This window comes from Haliotis rufescens, unplaced genomic scaffold, assembly GCF_023055435.1.
Source record: "Haliotis rufescens isolate VD_foot unplaced genomic scaffold, xgHalRufe1.0.p SCAF_1, whole genome shotgun sequence".
Classification (NCBI taxonomy): domain Eukaryota; kingdom Metazoa; phylum Mollusca; class Gastropoda; order Lepetellida; family Haliotidae; genus Haliotis; species Haliotis rufescens.
The window spans coordinates 73,895,734-73,913,166 of NW_025963779.1; the positions used below are offsets into that span (position 1 = coordinate 73,895,734).

Here is a 17,433-nt window from a genome sequence, read left to right on the forward strand (position 1 = left end):
ATAACATTTACCCACCCTGCGATGCATATCATTTACCCACCCTGCGATGTATAACATTTACCCACCCTGCGATGTATAACACTTACCCACCCTGTGATGTATAACATTTACCCACCCTGCGATGCATATCATTTACCCACCCTGCGATGTATAACATTTACCCACCGTGAGATGTCTAACATTTACCCACCCTGCGATGTATAACATTTACCAACCCTGCGATGTATAACACTTACCCACCCTGCGATGTATAACATTTACCCACCCTGCGATGCATATCATTTACCCACCCTGCAATGTATAACATTTACCCACCCTGCGATGCATATCATTTACCCACCCTGCGATGTATAACATTTACCAACCCTGCGATGTATAACATTTACCCACCCTGTGATGTATAACATTTACCCACCCTGCGATGTATAACATTTACCCACCCTGCGATGTATAACATTTACCCACCCTGTGATGTATAACATTTACCCACCCTGTGATGTATAACATTTACCCACCCTCTGATGTATAACATTTACCCATCCTGCGATGTATAACATTTACCCATCCTGCGATGTATAACATTTACCCACCCTGTGATGTATAACATTTACCTACCCTGTGATGTACGACATTTACCCACCCTGTGATGTATAACATTTACCAACCCTGTGATGTATAACATTTACCCACCCTGCGATGTATAACATTCCCTGTGATCCAATGGTTACCACCTGTTACTGCCATGACTGTAAGAGCATAAGGTGGTAGACCAAATTCTAAGATGGGTCTATATAAGTATTACACGACTCACTCCTTGTAACATGAAGAATCAGAACCCATATCATATACAGATGCAGCTTATTGTAAAATCAGGGTCACATCTGGCGATTGGATCAGGTAGTGGTGTAATAATGTTGAAAACATGTCACTAAATGAGATGGTTATAGTGTTGTGTGTGTACACTTTGTATATCTAATCATACTTTTCGTTGTACAGTGAGTTGATTTAACGCTTCTTTGAATAGTATTTAAGCTATGTCACCTGTATCATGTTAACCTCTGAAGAAAGCCCCAAGTTTCCAGCTAACCAGGTTTCACTGTACAGTTGGTCAAGGGATAACACAGAACCTGGTCTTGAAACCGTTTGTGTAAAACAGAACATCGGACAGCATGAGCAGGTGACAAGAAGGATGACATTTATTGACATGACATGTTGATGATCACCGTGGCGATTCCAGCTTCCCACATCCCATCAGTCTTACAAATAAAGACTTTTTTAAACACTAGCCCAGAAGACTAGTGGAAACCTTTTTTCTCTAGTCCTCAGAGTTTGCAGTTGTCCTGCTTGAACGAGACAAAAAAGTTTACTACATTTTCTATCAGTCATATTCAGTTCCAATTTGTAGTCAGTAGTCTCGGGCTAGAGGACTAGCATTAATGTTGAAGGATACCCATGATGGTATCTCTGTTTGGATTCTGGGGCAAATACATCCCCAATGCACCATACTTGTTTCTCTGTAGCTATTCCGGGGCAAATAAGTCCCCAGTACCCCGTGCTTGTCTCTGTGGGCTTTCAGGGGCAAATAAGTCCCCAGTACCCCGTGCTTGTCTCTGTGGGCTTTCAGGGGCAAATAAGTCCCCAGTACCCCATGCTTGTCGTCACAGCGCAGTGAGGAGTGAGTCTACACTGTGTCCTTTCTGATTGTGTGTCATTATCATAGGGATGACATTGACTGATGTTTGTGCTCTCTACAACTTGATGCCTCCATTATTAAATGCCACTGTGAAAAAGCCGGATTAAGGCAGTGGCATTAAATCAACATTCACTCTGTCAGTGGCTGTATTAACGCTGGCACATCTCAATGTGGGAGACGGGATGACAGTCAAGGTCAAGGTCAAGGGAACTCTTCAACCTCCTTCTCCTGCCTCTCTTGTGACGACACCCATCTTGACACAAGGACTTCCTGGAACCATGACACAATGATACCATTAGATGAAGGACCAATTGTCCATGTTCCTAACACTTATTGAAAAAAATATTTCTTCGTTAACTAGAATAATCATATGAATACTTACAAAAAATATTTCTCCTAATACAAGTACTTTCACTCTCCTTATGATCAGATGGACTCTTTGCATGTTACAAACTTCAGTATCACTGGTGTAGAACTTCAACTTCGTCCTTTCAATACAATGTTTCAGTGGAGATGCTAGTAACTTTATCAAGTAAACACTGAAAGCTTAAATTCAGCTATTTTCATATGACACGGATGGGGATTGAACAACTGACCTTCTGCTCTGCGGGCAGATGCTTAATCCACTTGACCACAGAGGCGGTCTTATTTCAAAGGAGCATAACACTTAATTCTTGATTATTTTTTAAGTTGACATCGAAAATAGACCTCCTTTGCTTTTTCGTTTGAGAACATGTAACTTTATGGTGCCGGCAAACTCTGTATCAGCTCTCTGATATTCAGTGGCACTCTGCTTGTCAGATAACTCGATATACTATATTCACCACAAAATGCTAAAAGTGGTAAGAATATTTACAAAGAGGTTGCTTATTAAAACCATACACAGCTGATACAACAAGAAGTTAAATTTGTCTCCTGAGAATACGAAGTAGTTAACAAATTTGGTTTAAATGTCTGTGAAACTGGAGAAGCGAATGAGGGTTTGAGTGGGATATTCTACCTCCTGTGTTGAGACAGAGAACTAGACGGCACCCTACACATCCACCATGACATGCTGTGACACTCACCTGAACTTTAAATTGTGGTATGCAGGCAGGTGACATGAGACTTTCCTCAGTTACTCCCCTTGGTTTTATAACATAACAAATCAGCAGTTCCTGCAAATAGAAACAGTCGTTGAGTCGAGTTAACAAGGAAGACTAGATAATCTCCATTTTTATCGTATAAAAAGTGTTGAAAAGTTTCACAGTACCCTAAAGAAGCAAACAAACAAACTGCAATGAAAACACGAATCCAAATTAAAAAATTCAAATCACTACAAAAGCAGGTACATACTTGAAATTACACAACATATTATTATCTGATAATAGTAATGACTGTCGAATTGATTATAATCAATTACTGATGGGCTTGTTAGTACAAACAGATTAGGATCACTGATTAGCTCCTGAACAAATAGTGTTGGAATAGAAAGAATATTTATTCTCTTACAAATCAAGGTGGACAGACATACACATACTTTTACAGGAAATATACCACCTGCAAATATCATAATCATAATATAGTTAATGGAGTGGAACTGTTTTGATACTACAACTCTGCAGCAGGAAAATACGAAAGTGTGGTAGGTCTAATATGATGTTTGTCCCATCAGCTATAGTCCTCATCTGTGAATTGCATTCTATAGTGCAATTTGCCTAAGTCAATGTCAATTTGTACGAGTGAACACACGGTTTAGGTTGTCTTCTGTCATTGCCAAACAAGGTCCAATAAATAGGTACACTTTTTGCACTGCTTTTGTTTATCTTGAAAAAGCAGCCGGATCAAACTTTCCTTCTATCTTCTTATGTTCACACTAAAAAGCGGGAGAACCCTTCCCAGTATTCAGCTACTATGCTTTACATAACTGAGTCAGGATCAGGCAAACCAGTGATTGAAAGCATGAGCAGCAATCCACGTCATAGCAGGATACACGAACTCGGCCAACTCACAGAGCCTGACATCTTCCCAAGGCAAGGCAGTTAACGGAATACAAAAGTCCAGTGTCCACCTTTGCCAAACTAGGCAGGAATTATCATGATTATGGAGTTATATATCTTTGCTGGACTAACGAGTCTATGCATTGTCAAATCAAAATTGACATCAAGTTCCTCAACTGCCATGTAGATTTTGGTCAACTTCAGGATTTGTAAAGCATTTGTACCGTCAACTTGGCATGAACAGATATTTTCCAAATCTTTACATGTTTCTAATCAAGGTGCTCACGTGATTTGATGCACTTCGCAAATTTTTAATTAGTAATATTTTTAAATATGGATCTTGATTATCAATCTGATCAGCTTGACTGGGCGCTGCCATTTTGTTTGAAGCAAATGCAAGTGATATAAGACGTGGAATCTAAATGGCCAATAGAAGGGATATAGAAGGGACAAAACTCGTAATAGCCACTGGTGGCGCTACGATTGAGCCCAGAAATGCCAGCCTAGTTTTGGAAGGGTGGAAACTGGACTTTTACAGTCAGTTAACTCCCTTGCCTCAGAAAGATTAGAGCCTGACCACCAGATCCATATAAACCATAGGTTACTTAGGACAGATTCTGCCACGGAATCATCTCATGTCATCCTAACATGTGCTACGATGACACTACTGCAATGTAAACAAGCATGAAATACTCACATCCCCCGCCAATATGACATGTCGGGTTGTGTGTAATGCATTAGCTCCTGGGAACTATATTCACTGGGCCTTTTTGTAAAGAAATATAGTACGTTTTTCAAGATCTGCTCCGGAAACGAGGACTACCTTCATTTTCAGTCTAAATCAAAGTCGTTGCCATGGAAACTCGAAAAATAACTTTAAAAAAAAATCCAAAACTATTCAAAGGCACCAGTTCACCACTAGACCTATCAATGTGCAAAATGTGGTGAAGAAAAAATGGAACGGTTTTCAAGATCTGCTCCGGAAACGAGGACTACTGCCATTTTCAGTCTAAATCAAAGTCGGTGCCATGGAAACTAAAAAAATATTGTTTTTAAACATGCCAAACTATCAAAAGGCACCAGTTCACCACTAGACCTATCTATGTGCCAAGTATGACGAAGAATTATGGTACGGTTTTCAAGATCTGCTCCGGAAACGAGGACTACTGCCATTTTCAGTCTAAATCAAAGTCGTTGCCATGGAAACTCGAAAAATAATTTTTTTTTAAATCCCAAACTATCAAAAGGCACCAGTTCACCACTAGACCTATCTATGTGCCAAGTTTGGTGAAGAAATATGGTACGTTTTTCAAGATCTGCTCCGGAAACGAAATGTGATGGTCGGACGGAAGGACGGACGGACGGACGGCACCCATTCCTATATCCCCCTTCCACTTCGTGGCGGGGGATAATAACTGAGTCTGGCAAACCAGTGACTGAAAGCATGAGCAGAGGGCAGATACAGATTTACTATGTCTGTACCTTGGCCACGTGTTCTGTGATGCGGTTCAGTCCGGCAAGGGAAATCCATGACAGAGGTCTGTGGGTGGACCCGAGATGTTCCGTGAGCGTCTCCTCATCCACGAGTCGGACCAGCACCGAGTAGCTGCCATGGTAGAATGGGGGGCCCTCCTTATACACTACTGCAACATCAGGCAATATGTGATGGTCAGTGTGCTGTGTAGACATGCACTACAGTCCCTACATTACATGAAGGAGGGTCCTGATGGTGTATACTGTTAAAAGTAAATAAAACAACTAAAAAAATGCTATCATAAAGGTAAGATGAGTCACATTTTTTTCATTTTTATCATGTCCATAAAAAACTCAGCATTAATTAAAATTTTAATGTACTACGTAATCATGCTAAATCTTGTAAAAGTTGTATATAACTTGACCTAGTAACACGACAAAAACATTCTGCAACACAAAAAAACCATTCTGCAACACGGCAAAACCATTCCGAGTTTTGTATTTACAGAAATTACAAATTGCTGTAATGAAACAAGAGCAGAACCAGCTGTCCCAATGTGTCCAGACAGATGACCTACATTCACATAGAGATGATTTTACATGTTAGATTCAACGTGACAGCTTGTCCTCTATTCGCCTGTTTTTTTCACAACAAAAAAAAAATAAAGACTATTGACTAAAGGCCCAAAATTTGAATAAATACTGACTTGTGACACCCCCATCAGGACCCTCTTTAAAGGTCATACAACCAATTGCCTGCACCCAGTTAGATGCAATATATATTTTGCAAGAGGTCATTGTTTGAAGTTTGTTTGTTTGTTGTACGCCGCACTTGGCAATGTTCCAGCTACGAGCATATGACAGTGGCCCATAAATAATCAAGTCTTGGGTATGATGACACGTTATCAACCAAGTCACCAAGCTGGACCCTCCAATCCCTTTGGTCGCCTTTTACAACCAGCAAAGGTTACTGGGCACCTATGCTAACCCGGAATCTCAACGGATTCCTCACTGACAAGAAAGTTGAGGTTAGCACCTTAAATCAAGGTGGGTCGAGAAATCGGAATGACATAATGCTTTAAGGCCTTATCACAAGCTTATCCTGTGTGATTTTCAGAACCATTTTTATCATAATGAGTCTTGATACAATAAAGTGAAAGTATTCCTGAATGTGTTTGTTGATATTTAGGAGATAAACATACTGTGTTTTCAATGTAGAGCTAGGTTACCTGTAGATTTAACCCCCGCTAAATTGAATTTGGAACCTAACTCGCAGCGTGAGGTTTCAAACGTTAAATTTAGCTCGGTTAAATCTACAGGTAACCTAGCTCTACATTGAAAACACAGTATGTTAATCTCCATTCTACCATGACTAAATAAAATGCGAACTCTTTGGTGTTAGCAAATATACAGAGTGAAGCGGCATCGGTTGAGTTCAGTGTTTTGAGTGGGTTATCGATCTGAATTACGGAATCACCGAACAAAATATGGTGCTGTATATACTCAAGCAGTTTGTTTACACCGTAATACTTCACTCGAACTATGACAGGCATTAAAAGAATCTACACACGGCAACTTGGTAAGCTAACATGAGGTTTGGCATCCCTAAAGAAAACAAAGCAAGCTTTGCAAGGCTTTCGCTCTACATCGCGCGTCACCATTATGACGTCATATCGCTCATTGTGACGCAAAAGATATGACGTCACAGTCGTATATAGAAAAGCGCCAAAATTCCAAGCTCTCTGTTGTCTCCAAAACGTAAATACATTCCCTTTGTTGATTTCTGTCGTGTTTTTCTGCACAAAATGTATTGCCACACATCCTTTGAATATTGTAGTAACCGCATCTGTGCATTTTGTAACCTGTAATTGTAGATATAATTATTTAAATATGCCTACCGACAATGACTGAAAATAGTACTATTCTATGAATATTAGCTTTCGCAGTGATGCGGCCGTCAAACCAGCTGGTTCAATCACAGGGGGTTTATTGTGATTTAATAGCCTCTGATTGACCAATCAGAATCGAGTAAATTCCAAATTCATGGTAGAATAGAGGGTAACACTTACTGAAGTCACAGCCAAACTTGAGTCCTGTCTTGGGCACCCACCCCTTGCTGCGGTAGTAGTGGTAGGCGATGTAGCTGGGGCAGAAGTCAGCTCGACACGAACAGAACCGTTGCCATAGAGATGACAGACTGAGGTTACTCTGTAGGGACAAAGAGCTCGGTTACCATGGTTACAGTTACAAACCTCTTTCTCATATCGAAGAGTATTTGGCTTTCATCAAGACAATACAGTGAAACGTCTTTAGTTGGTAACTTTAACTTCCAGAAGATCTGGTTGGGGACATGACAGATGAACTATTGTCAAGTGAAAGAATAGTGTGTTCTTTAATTTCTTTTGAGTAGTATATACTGAAAGTAACATTCCTCCACTCCCAGAATTCAATAATCATCTAAATCCAAATTTGTGTTGATCCAGATGATTTCACTAGGAATGATACCCTCTGCACTATGGACAATGGAGGCTTCACTGTACACTCTGACACACCACTATCCAGACTATAACCATTCTTCATGGTCTTCAGGCAGAATCCTGAAGATGTTGTTATACGGACAGTATTTATTCTTTGCCATGGAACGGAGATTGACCAGTGCTTACTGGTTCATTTAAAATAAAGAAAAATATGAACACATTTGAATATGTCACCCTCTGTATTTCATAGCAGTATGAACACCTTATCAAAAGTTGAGCAGTCTATTTTTTGAGTATTCATCAACAAATAAGGCCTTAAATATTTTATATATGGTTTATGCAACTGACCGACACAAAAACCTGAAATTAGAAAGAACAAAAACTAGACCTTTTACAAAACATTTTGGTTGACTCTTTTTTATAACTTTTTGTTCTAGTGTATCAAGATGTGGATTGAGTGTGGTTCAGTGTTACTTTAAACATCGTAGCGTCAACTAAGTCCATGTTAGTAATAGTATCATGAATATGTAGCAGGGCATGGAGTCATCCCACAGATGACATCCTTACCTTGTCAGCTTGCTGACGGGGTTAACCTCTTTGGTCATGTGGACAAGGCGTCCGTCCTCTGATCAGAAGGTCCGTGGTTCATATCCCATCACGGGACTCGGAAATTTTATGGCCGCTACATTGGCGCCCAACGTGGGGCTGAGCACGTTCATATTAAATTTGAGCAAAATAAGCGTCAGTACCCTTTTATGCGGCCCAGGACGTGCCTTCTCTTGACGGGGGAGTATGTAGCAGGGCGTGGAGTCATCCCACAGACGACATCCTTACCTTGTCAGCTTGCTGACGGGGTTAACCTCTTTGGTCATGTGGACAAGGCGTCCAACCTCTGATCAGAAGGTCCTTGGTTCGAATCCCATCACGGGACTTTGAAATTTTATGGCCGCAACAAATACAGTAGGACAATCAAATGACACAGCTGGTGATTGCCGTTTAAAAGTTAGGTGACACTGACGAACATCATGAACAGGCAAGGGAACGGTCCTGACTGCTCTAGAATCATAACCAAGTCATATAATATATATGGAATTCAAACCAGCAGATCCTGGTAAAAAATAGGGACATATCTCTGCACAGTGAGATGCTGAAAATGTCTAATTACCTGTTTTTCATCAGTCACTACCAAACATCCCAGGCCATATGACAGAAAAAATGTCTGGAAAAAACAAAAAAATACTGATTATCATCATGATCATGATGATGTCAGAAACAAATACCAGGATGCAAAGATACATAACTGTGTATTATCAGATCTGTCACATCAGAATGACTTTGAACATGTTTAAACTTCTATGAAGTTTATCTATAGGACTGTCTGATTGAGCGAGCTACGTATAATGTCATTCTGGGCCCCGTTCCACAAAGCGATCTTAGTGCTATGACTGTCTTAAGCGAATGCTAAAGTATACAAATTATGATCGTCTGAGGGCCAACTTTGTGGAACTGGGACAGTTATTCAGGTATACATCAAATTAATGCTGGAGGAAACCCCGAACTCACCTCTTCAAAGCTGAGCTGGAGATGCTCCACAACAGGGTATGGGTCTTTCTTCAACACGGGGCGCCATCTTCTCTTTCTCAACTTTCTTTGCTTCTTACAATTATCTTCATCACTATCCGCCATCACAAACACATCCCCATCAAGGTCATCACTGTGGCATAAGGGGTCATATTCTACAGGGTCAAGGTCATTGCACTGCCCATTTTCAACATCTACCTGCTGTATAGGGACATCATCGCTACACTTTTTCTGACCAGTCTCCCCGGGAGGTGATGTGGCAGCTTCACCAATATTTGTCTCTGATTGGAATGTTTCTGCATTTGAAATTTGCTTGTCATTTACATTTGCACTACCTGATGTCCCATGTTCTGCCACGGACATCATATCACAGGTTTTATTATGACAGTCTACATTGCTACTTTCTTGAGCATTTGTCACGGTTGCTTCACTTTTAGCAGATTCTGAGCAACTGTGTGGTTCTCCAGTTCTTGGACTGTCCTCATCCTGGTTTTCCCTCATCTTAGCGTGTTCCTCCTCATCCTTCCCCACCTTCTGTTTTACATCTCCACTCCCAGCCTCACCCCAGAACTCTGCATCTGCCTCTTCTGTTGCCCAAGCATCCCCCACCTTCTGCTTTACAACCCCACTCTCACCCACGCCCCAGAACTCTGCACCTTCAGTTGTGTCCCATGATGCACCAGTCTCATCTGCTTTTTTGTCTTTGTCAGTACAGACATCTGCCTCCTCCTCCTCCAAATCTCTGTACTCAGTGCCTGTCTTCAATGACACTGAACTGGAGTCGAAGGAAACATCTTTATTCCCTGAATCTGACACATGCAAATTAATATCCCCTTCTCTCTGGGCTGGCTTGGTTTGAGCTGTGACCTGATCATCTCGGGTATCCATCATGGCTGTCTCCTCCTCTGATGATGAGTCTAGTGGTTCATCAGCTACATTCGTCCCAGCCCACCTCATGCGCTGTTTGAACCTGGTGTCAAAATAATACCATCAGAGAAGCAAATACCATGTCATGTTTCATTTATGTTTTCAATAAACATTTATCATCTAATTCTGTGACTAATTCTTCTCTAACAACTAAGTGTGCCAACAGCTGCAGTTAGACAGCTGACACTTACACTCTGTGACTAAATTCTCTCTAACAACTAAGTGTGTCACCGACTGCAGTTAGACAGCTGACACTTACACTCTGTGACTGATGACCCGGGGCTGGACGATACTGTCTACATCAGCTGGGTGTGGCACACGTACTGTGCGGTATCTGTGATTAAATTCAGGCTGTGATCGAGACAGGTTGCCCTTTCCAAAGAATCCCTACAAAAGAATGTAAAAATCTATTGCAATAGTACTGACATGAAACAATCAAATACATACAATTATTACCACAGTATTCCGATCAGTTGACGAATACATGTCCCATCTTCCAACGTAGACTTCCTGGCAACATTCGACATGATGACAAAGCAACGCACATCTACCAAGCCCTAGATTCAGCAAATTGCTTGTGAAGTTGTTACCATCTTTTACATGTTTAAGGTGGTTGACTGTCTGATATTTATTCATGGACATTTGCTGAATGAACACCCACATAACTATTCAAGAAAGGTGTACTTTGTTTAAAAAAAAGAATGGAAAAGTAAACAATTAACATTTTAAAATGTTTATTATGTCTACAGATAACATTGATAGTGTAGCGAGTCATCAATATCAACAATACATTATTGACAGTTTCCTTGTCATTGATGTATGGGACATGGGCAATTGTGATGCACCACCAAATAGCTGAAAACCAATCAATCACAAACTACAATTGATATCCTACTACTGAAATGATGGTAAGGACCACCTGATTCGTTCATATTACTATAGTTCATCTGTCATGCCACAACACATTACCCGGTAACTATAGTAATATGAAAGAATCGTGTGGTCCTTAACTTCTTTTCAGTAATACAAGACATCACACCTCTGTTATTGAAGTCTGTGGAACTTCTCATGGAGTGTGGATCATTGCTCACAATGTCAATCACTGGATTATCTGATCTTAATATGATTATTTATAGGCTGTCGTCATATATCGGAAATATTGCCAAGTGTGGCATTAAAAAATGAAAAAAAGGAAATTACACCTAAGTTTTATTTCTATGCATAGTGGTCTTTCTTCATCTCAAATGACTCACCATCTTAAACAGGAAGTTGATATCCCCTGAATGCCTGACTGTCACAGTGTTGCCCGTGAGGTATGCAGTGTAGAAGAACCACTGGTCAGCGCCAACGGATTCATGGGTAATGCTTTCAATGGGGACTGGGAAAGGGGATTCCTTGGTGCAGAATACTCTCTTCTTCCGTCGAGGAGCAACCAGTCTGGCCATGATACAAATCTCAGTAACCTGGCTTAAAACAAATCATGTGTGCATGTTCAGAAAGATTGAAAATGTTAATCATGGTAACAGTTAGTGGGTGAGTGGGTTTAACGCCACTTTTAACAGTATTCCAGTTATATCACGGCATGTCAGCTTAAATGGGAGGAAAGCCCGGAGTGATGTAGGTCTCAGACGTTTACCACTTTGGCGAAACCTAAGAGCACGGGTATGGTGCTGACAAACCTAGAAACATAATCGGGACGAACTGGTATTCGAACCCACAATCATAGGTTTCTGGCGTGCCCAAGGGACGCAAATCGCGGCACCTTAGATGACTGGGCCACCCGTGCTCCCTCATGGTAACAGAACACGTACGTCTTCTACATGTTCTGACAACTGGTAAAATGGCAACAACAAATGTTAGAAAATTAATCACGAACAGGAATTCCTTCATTTATAGATCATGAAATGTATTTGACACATTTAATGAAAACCAAATTCAATTAAATAAATAAATTTCATAGTTCAGATACAACTTCAAATCTATCTCAACATATAGCACAGGGCTTGCATCGCAAATATCTAAGTGTCTTGTCAAACAATCAAATACAGATTACCAGGATTATATAAAGGAATTATAACACATAAAACCTACTGTCAAATGGTTTAGATCTAAGCTAGGCTCAGTTTCTCCAGCAGTTAATTGTCAGGCGAGCCCGAGCCGAGGTACGCCCGGTAGTCTACAGCTGCATACACCTAGTATCAAAAATCAAGTACATAACAAATTGATGAATAGACCACAACTGAGGCCAGTCAAATCGCCTGTAAATGCCCTATATGATGTATTGTGACATAATACATCAACCGCATACACAGGATATAAATAAATCACACTAGCATGATCAAATGTGGCGCAAGGAGGCTGCCATCTTGAAAGGGAGAAATCTTTGCGGTGATTAGAGTGACCGGTTGTATTTGTAACCTTTGCAAAAAGGCCTGATTAAAACATGATATTAAATAATAGATAATGTTAAATATAACATAAGAATACTACATTTTTGATAATATTCAATTCACATAGAACAACTTGAGTTACAATAAAAAGGTAAATAGCAGCTCCCAATCAGAGTTATCGTCCCTGAATCATCGAAACAATTTAGAGAAGCGGACGTATAATGCCTCGGTGTTGCCCCAGAACTCAGAGTAACCAGTGTGTGATTGAAGGTTGTTTAACGCCGCATTGTCGGTAAAATAATCTCTCTTTTCAAAAATAAAAGTTGAAAGATTGTACCTCATCTATTATAATGTTTTATGGAAAACACTGAATGAAACGATTGTTTCGAAAGATGGAGAGTGTCCCGGAAACATATGCTCCCAACTGTTTGATTGGCATTCTTGATGTATTGAGCTTCTCCGGATGGTAATGTAGACGTAGTATGCCAACAGAGGGTGATTTTGCGGATGTTTCATACACCGTTTGTTTTGTGGTTTAACAACAACAACCGAGTCTGGAACAGACAATCCAGCGATTGACATCATGAACATCGACCTACGCAATTGGGATACGATGACATGCATTAACCAAGACACCGAACCTGACCACCCGATCCCGTTAGTCGCATCTTACCACAAGTATGGGTTGCTGAAGACCAATTCTGATCCGGATCTTCGCGGGTCGTTAGTGTCTGTAATACCAGTGAATCTATATACGTATTCTTAGCTCTTTATACGACTCCCTGGCAATACTTATTGAATATATATCACGTTAAAATAAAGGCACATATTTTTTTATGTGCAGTCGTCTTTCAAAATTAGTGTGTTCCTTGTCATTCAATCAAACACCACAGTGTCGAAAAGTGGCCAGTTGGTGAATTATTTGTTTTTTAAGTTCTCAAACGCCACACTGAGTAATATTCCAGCAATATGGCGGCGGTCTGTATTTAATTGAGTTTGGAACAGACATCATGAGCATTGATCTATACAACTGGGTTACGATGACATGCATCAACCTAGTCACCGAGGCAGATGACAAGTGTAGGTTGCTGGGAACCTATATTCTTACCGGGAATCCCCACAGGGGAATTGGTGAATTAAGGCTAAAGTCAACTAGTCCATGCAATACTTCAGATATATCCTAACGTTGTTAGTTCGATGTGTGCTGCTCCAACTATGAACCTTTTGACAGAGGGATAATTATGTCAAAACTGTCTATCATTATAATATCGATTATCTTATCGAATTTGGAGATATCTAAAACGCAAACTTGACTTAGGAAGAATTAGTCAAGAATTAGGATTAAATTCGAATGATTTTGCTAGAAAGTGCTTTGAAGTCATTTTAGAGAGTTTCCAACCCGCACATTACATCGCGTGTATCATGGACTGACGAACGTCATAGTACGTCACGATTCCAACCTGGAGAATACCTATGTAGTACACAGTGTATGTAAGACACAGGACCTCTGTTCCACAAACACATTTGCGCTACTACTGTCATACGTAGATGTCTACTAAGGCGTTTTTCTTATTACTTGGTTCACGGATCCGCCAATTTCAATTTTTTCACACCAAAAATGAGAATAGTATTTTTGTATTACAACACTCTTAATGAAAAACAATTCTAATGTAGCGAAATAGAGCAGGGGAAGTTTATCCCTTTGATTTTCTATTTCCCACAACGATTTATCTCTCGTTAATAATTTCATTGTTTCCCGCACACTTCATTAGGGGGATCGGGGGATCGTATATTGTTTGGTCATTGCTTTGAATAACATCACATCTCAAAATTTTCTTTCCATATTTCCCACTTTCTACATTCCACACACCCGAATATCCAGACTATTCTGTTTGATCTCTATTCTATTCTAATAGAATGGGTATATTTTGCAATGGATAATCAGTTTATAGTGAGTGAGTATGGTTTTACGCCGCGTTTTGCAATATTCCAGCAATATCTCGGCGGGGGACACCAGAAATGGGCTTCACACATTGTACCCATGTCGGGGCTCGAACCCGGGTCTTCGGCGTGACGAGCGAACGCTTTAACCACGAGGCTACCCGACCGCCCCTAATACAGTTTGTAAGAAGACGACATAAATCTACATTGTATTTCATTTGGATGAAGGGATACATGCAGTAATGTGTGTACTGTACAGAGGTGTGTAGTACTTCTTTACAGGGGTAACCACCATAGGCCATATCCAACTAGCTCGGATCTCAGTTCGGACTAGTGGTTTGTGCAAACTATGTAGATTTAGGTAGAAATCAGCTTGTCTCTCTGGATTATTACTTTTGTCAGACTAACGTACTAGTGGTGATGGCTAACTCTGCTTCTTAAGTGATGTTTATGGTTTATGATACACACGCACACACACACACACACACGCACACACACACACACGCACACACACACACACACACGCACGCACACGCACACGCACACACACACACACACGCACACGCACACGCACACGCACACGCACACACACAAGAGCTCACTCCTTCCTCCTCAGCCCCATCTACCTAGATTCACCAACTGCGCCCCCCACCCCCTTACTGCCCATATTAATTATCCAGGATACTATCTCTACATTCATTTACAAATACAATGATAAATACAATGAACCCATTGTCTTCCTTAAAATATTATAGCGATTCAATCAAGTTACTCCGAAACGAATGTTATGGTGACGAACCCGTCCAGGGTATTTTTCATAATCGAATGGGGATATACTACCATGGAAAAGCGAGGATGTTCTGGGACACTATAACTATAATGCATATCAAATACATGTCCTCAAGTTCTGTAATCACTTTTCTTTTTTATCAATGTATGCCGTAGGTTACAAACAGACTATAGAGTACAGTTTGACACATGTCTCACTGAATTTTGTATGCCGGGACAATGGTAGGCACCCATCATGGAGTGTAACAGTATTTATTTATTATTTATTCTACGTCTGGAATTCACCATACACTATTCATCATGAGACTATAATTAAATGAAACTGTTTAGTATAAATGTAGCATACAACCCGGGTGTAAATTCATACCTTCCTACAACTTCCCGAGGCAAGGGAGTTAACTGACCATAAAAGTCCAGTTTCAACCCTTGCCGAACTACGCTGGTATTATGGAGTTACATTTTGGCTGGACTAACGAGTCTATGCATAGTCCAATCAAAATCGTGCAACGAAATCGAAATCCGGTAGGTAAACTGTCGTGTAGATTTCGGTCGATTGCAGGATTTACAAAGCATGTACACCGCCAACTCGTTGTCAACAAATCTTTTCCAAATCTTTTCATGTTTTTAATCAAGGTGCTCACCCATTTTTTTATGTACTTCGCGATGTAAGACCCGTTTTATCACACTATAGAACTTGATTATCGATCAGATCGTCTTGACTGGGCGCCGCCATTTTGTTTGATACAAATGCAAGTAATACGAGAGGTGGAATCTGATTGGTCCATAAGAGAGGCTCAGAAGGTCCATGACTCGTAATAACCACTGGTGGCGCTACGATCGCGCCCAGGAATAACAGCCTAGTTCGGCAAGGGTGGAAACTGGACTTTAAAAGTCAGTTAACTCCCTTGCTTCGGGAAGATGACCTTCCTATGGTACACTTTCTCTGATTGGTTGGTTGGTTATTTAACGCCGCACTCAGCAATATTCCAGCTATATGACGGCGGTCTGGACCAGACAATCCAGTGATTAATATCATGAGCATCGATCCACGCAATTTGGATCGATGACATGCATCAACCAAGTCAGCGAGCCTGACCACCCGATCCCGTTAGTCGCCTCTTACGACAAGCATGGGTTGCTGAAGACCTATTCTACCCCGGAATCATCACGGGTCACTGAACGAAGTTATTCGTCGCATATCAGTATTAAAGTGACAGGGAACCCTGGTATGTGTGAAAATATAGCTTGTATCAGTGAGGTGGAGAACACTGTCAGAAACAGTCTTGGAATATCATAAGAATTAAACGCGACAAATCTGTTTCCATAATCATAAGAAATATCCGCTAAAACCAGAGTCTGTTGTACGATTCCGACTATGCTATAAGCATGTGTTTATGAATCACTATCAAATAGCGACGATACCCGGTGCTCGCGAAAAGGTGAGCGTATCCTGCCCCACCAGTGGCACCCCGCATTAACCTATTGAAAGGCAAGTCAGTAGTACAAGTAAGGGAATCCTTATGAGTGCGTGAGAACATGTTGTTTTACGCCAAAGTCAGCAGGACTACAGCTACATTATGCCGACGACCTCTAAATACTCGAGTCTGGACCAGGCAAACCAAACCAGTGGCTGACAGCATGAGGACGACCAACGGAAGCAGCAAGGTGCCACATTCGATCCTCATGATTCGCCTCTTACCACAATCAAGGGTTACTGGGGATCTAGTCTGCCCCGGAATCCCCGCGGGTGTGTAATGCGTAGACAGGCATTTGTTACGGAGACCTTTCAGAGCCATTTGTTTTTATAGTTTGGTCTTGAAATATCAAGAAACTAATTTGAAATTTCAAGATAATAAGTTGATATTTCAAGTTAGTATCTGAAGATGCTATGTTGAAATTTCTAGATACATATCAAGATAATGATCTTTAAAAAATCGAGATAAGGTGAAAGTTTAAGATTTTGACCTGAAATTTTAAGATACTAAGTTGAAATTGCTAGATGCTATGTTGAAATTTCGAGATTTCAAATGAGTATTTTGATATTTCAACATAACATATTGAAATTTCAACTTATTATCTTGAAATTTCAATGAAAAAATAAAAAAGCAAATGACCCTAAAAGGTTTCCGTAATTTGTTGTAGGCATCACATCTTGGATTCTGTATGGAGAGTGTTCAGAGCCA

The 17,433-nt window shown here is 40.6% G+C and overlaps 1 protein-coding gene across 2 annotated transcripts; it reads right to left on the reverse strand.

Annotated features, from left to right (window-relative positions):
• Window positions 1–1,172: 1,172 nt before the first annotated feature.
• LOC124139766 (tRNA-splicing endonuclease subunit Sen2-like) lies at window positions 1,173–12,501 on the reverse strand. Of its 2 annotated transcripts, none has more exons than XM_046507085.2 (9): window positions 12,222–12,501; window positions 11,384–11,593; window positions 10,390–10,517; window positions 9,186–10,173; window positions 8,788–8,841; window positions 7,215–7,353; window positions 5,155–5,315; window positions 2,761–2,850; window positions 1,173–1,963 (listed from the first exon to the last, which is right to left on the reverse strand). In XM_046507085.2, exons 2-9 carry the CDS (start codon window positions 11,573–11,575, stop codon window positions 1,895–1,897), a joined length of 1,821 nt encoding a protein of 606 aa, XP_046363041.2. In that variant the 5' UTR covers window positions 11,576–11,593; window positions 12,222–12,501; the 3' UTR covers window positions 1,173–1,894. The 2 variants fall into 2 exon arrangements, with proteins under 2 accessions (XP_046363041.2, XP_046363040.2); XM_046507084.2 differs by having other exon boundaries at window positions 11,384–11,597.
• Window positions 12,502–17,433: the final 4,932 nt, after the last annotated feature.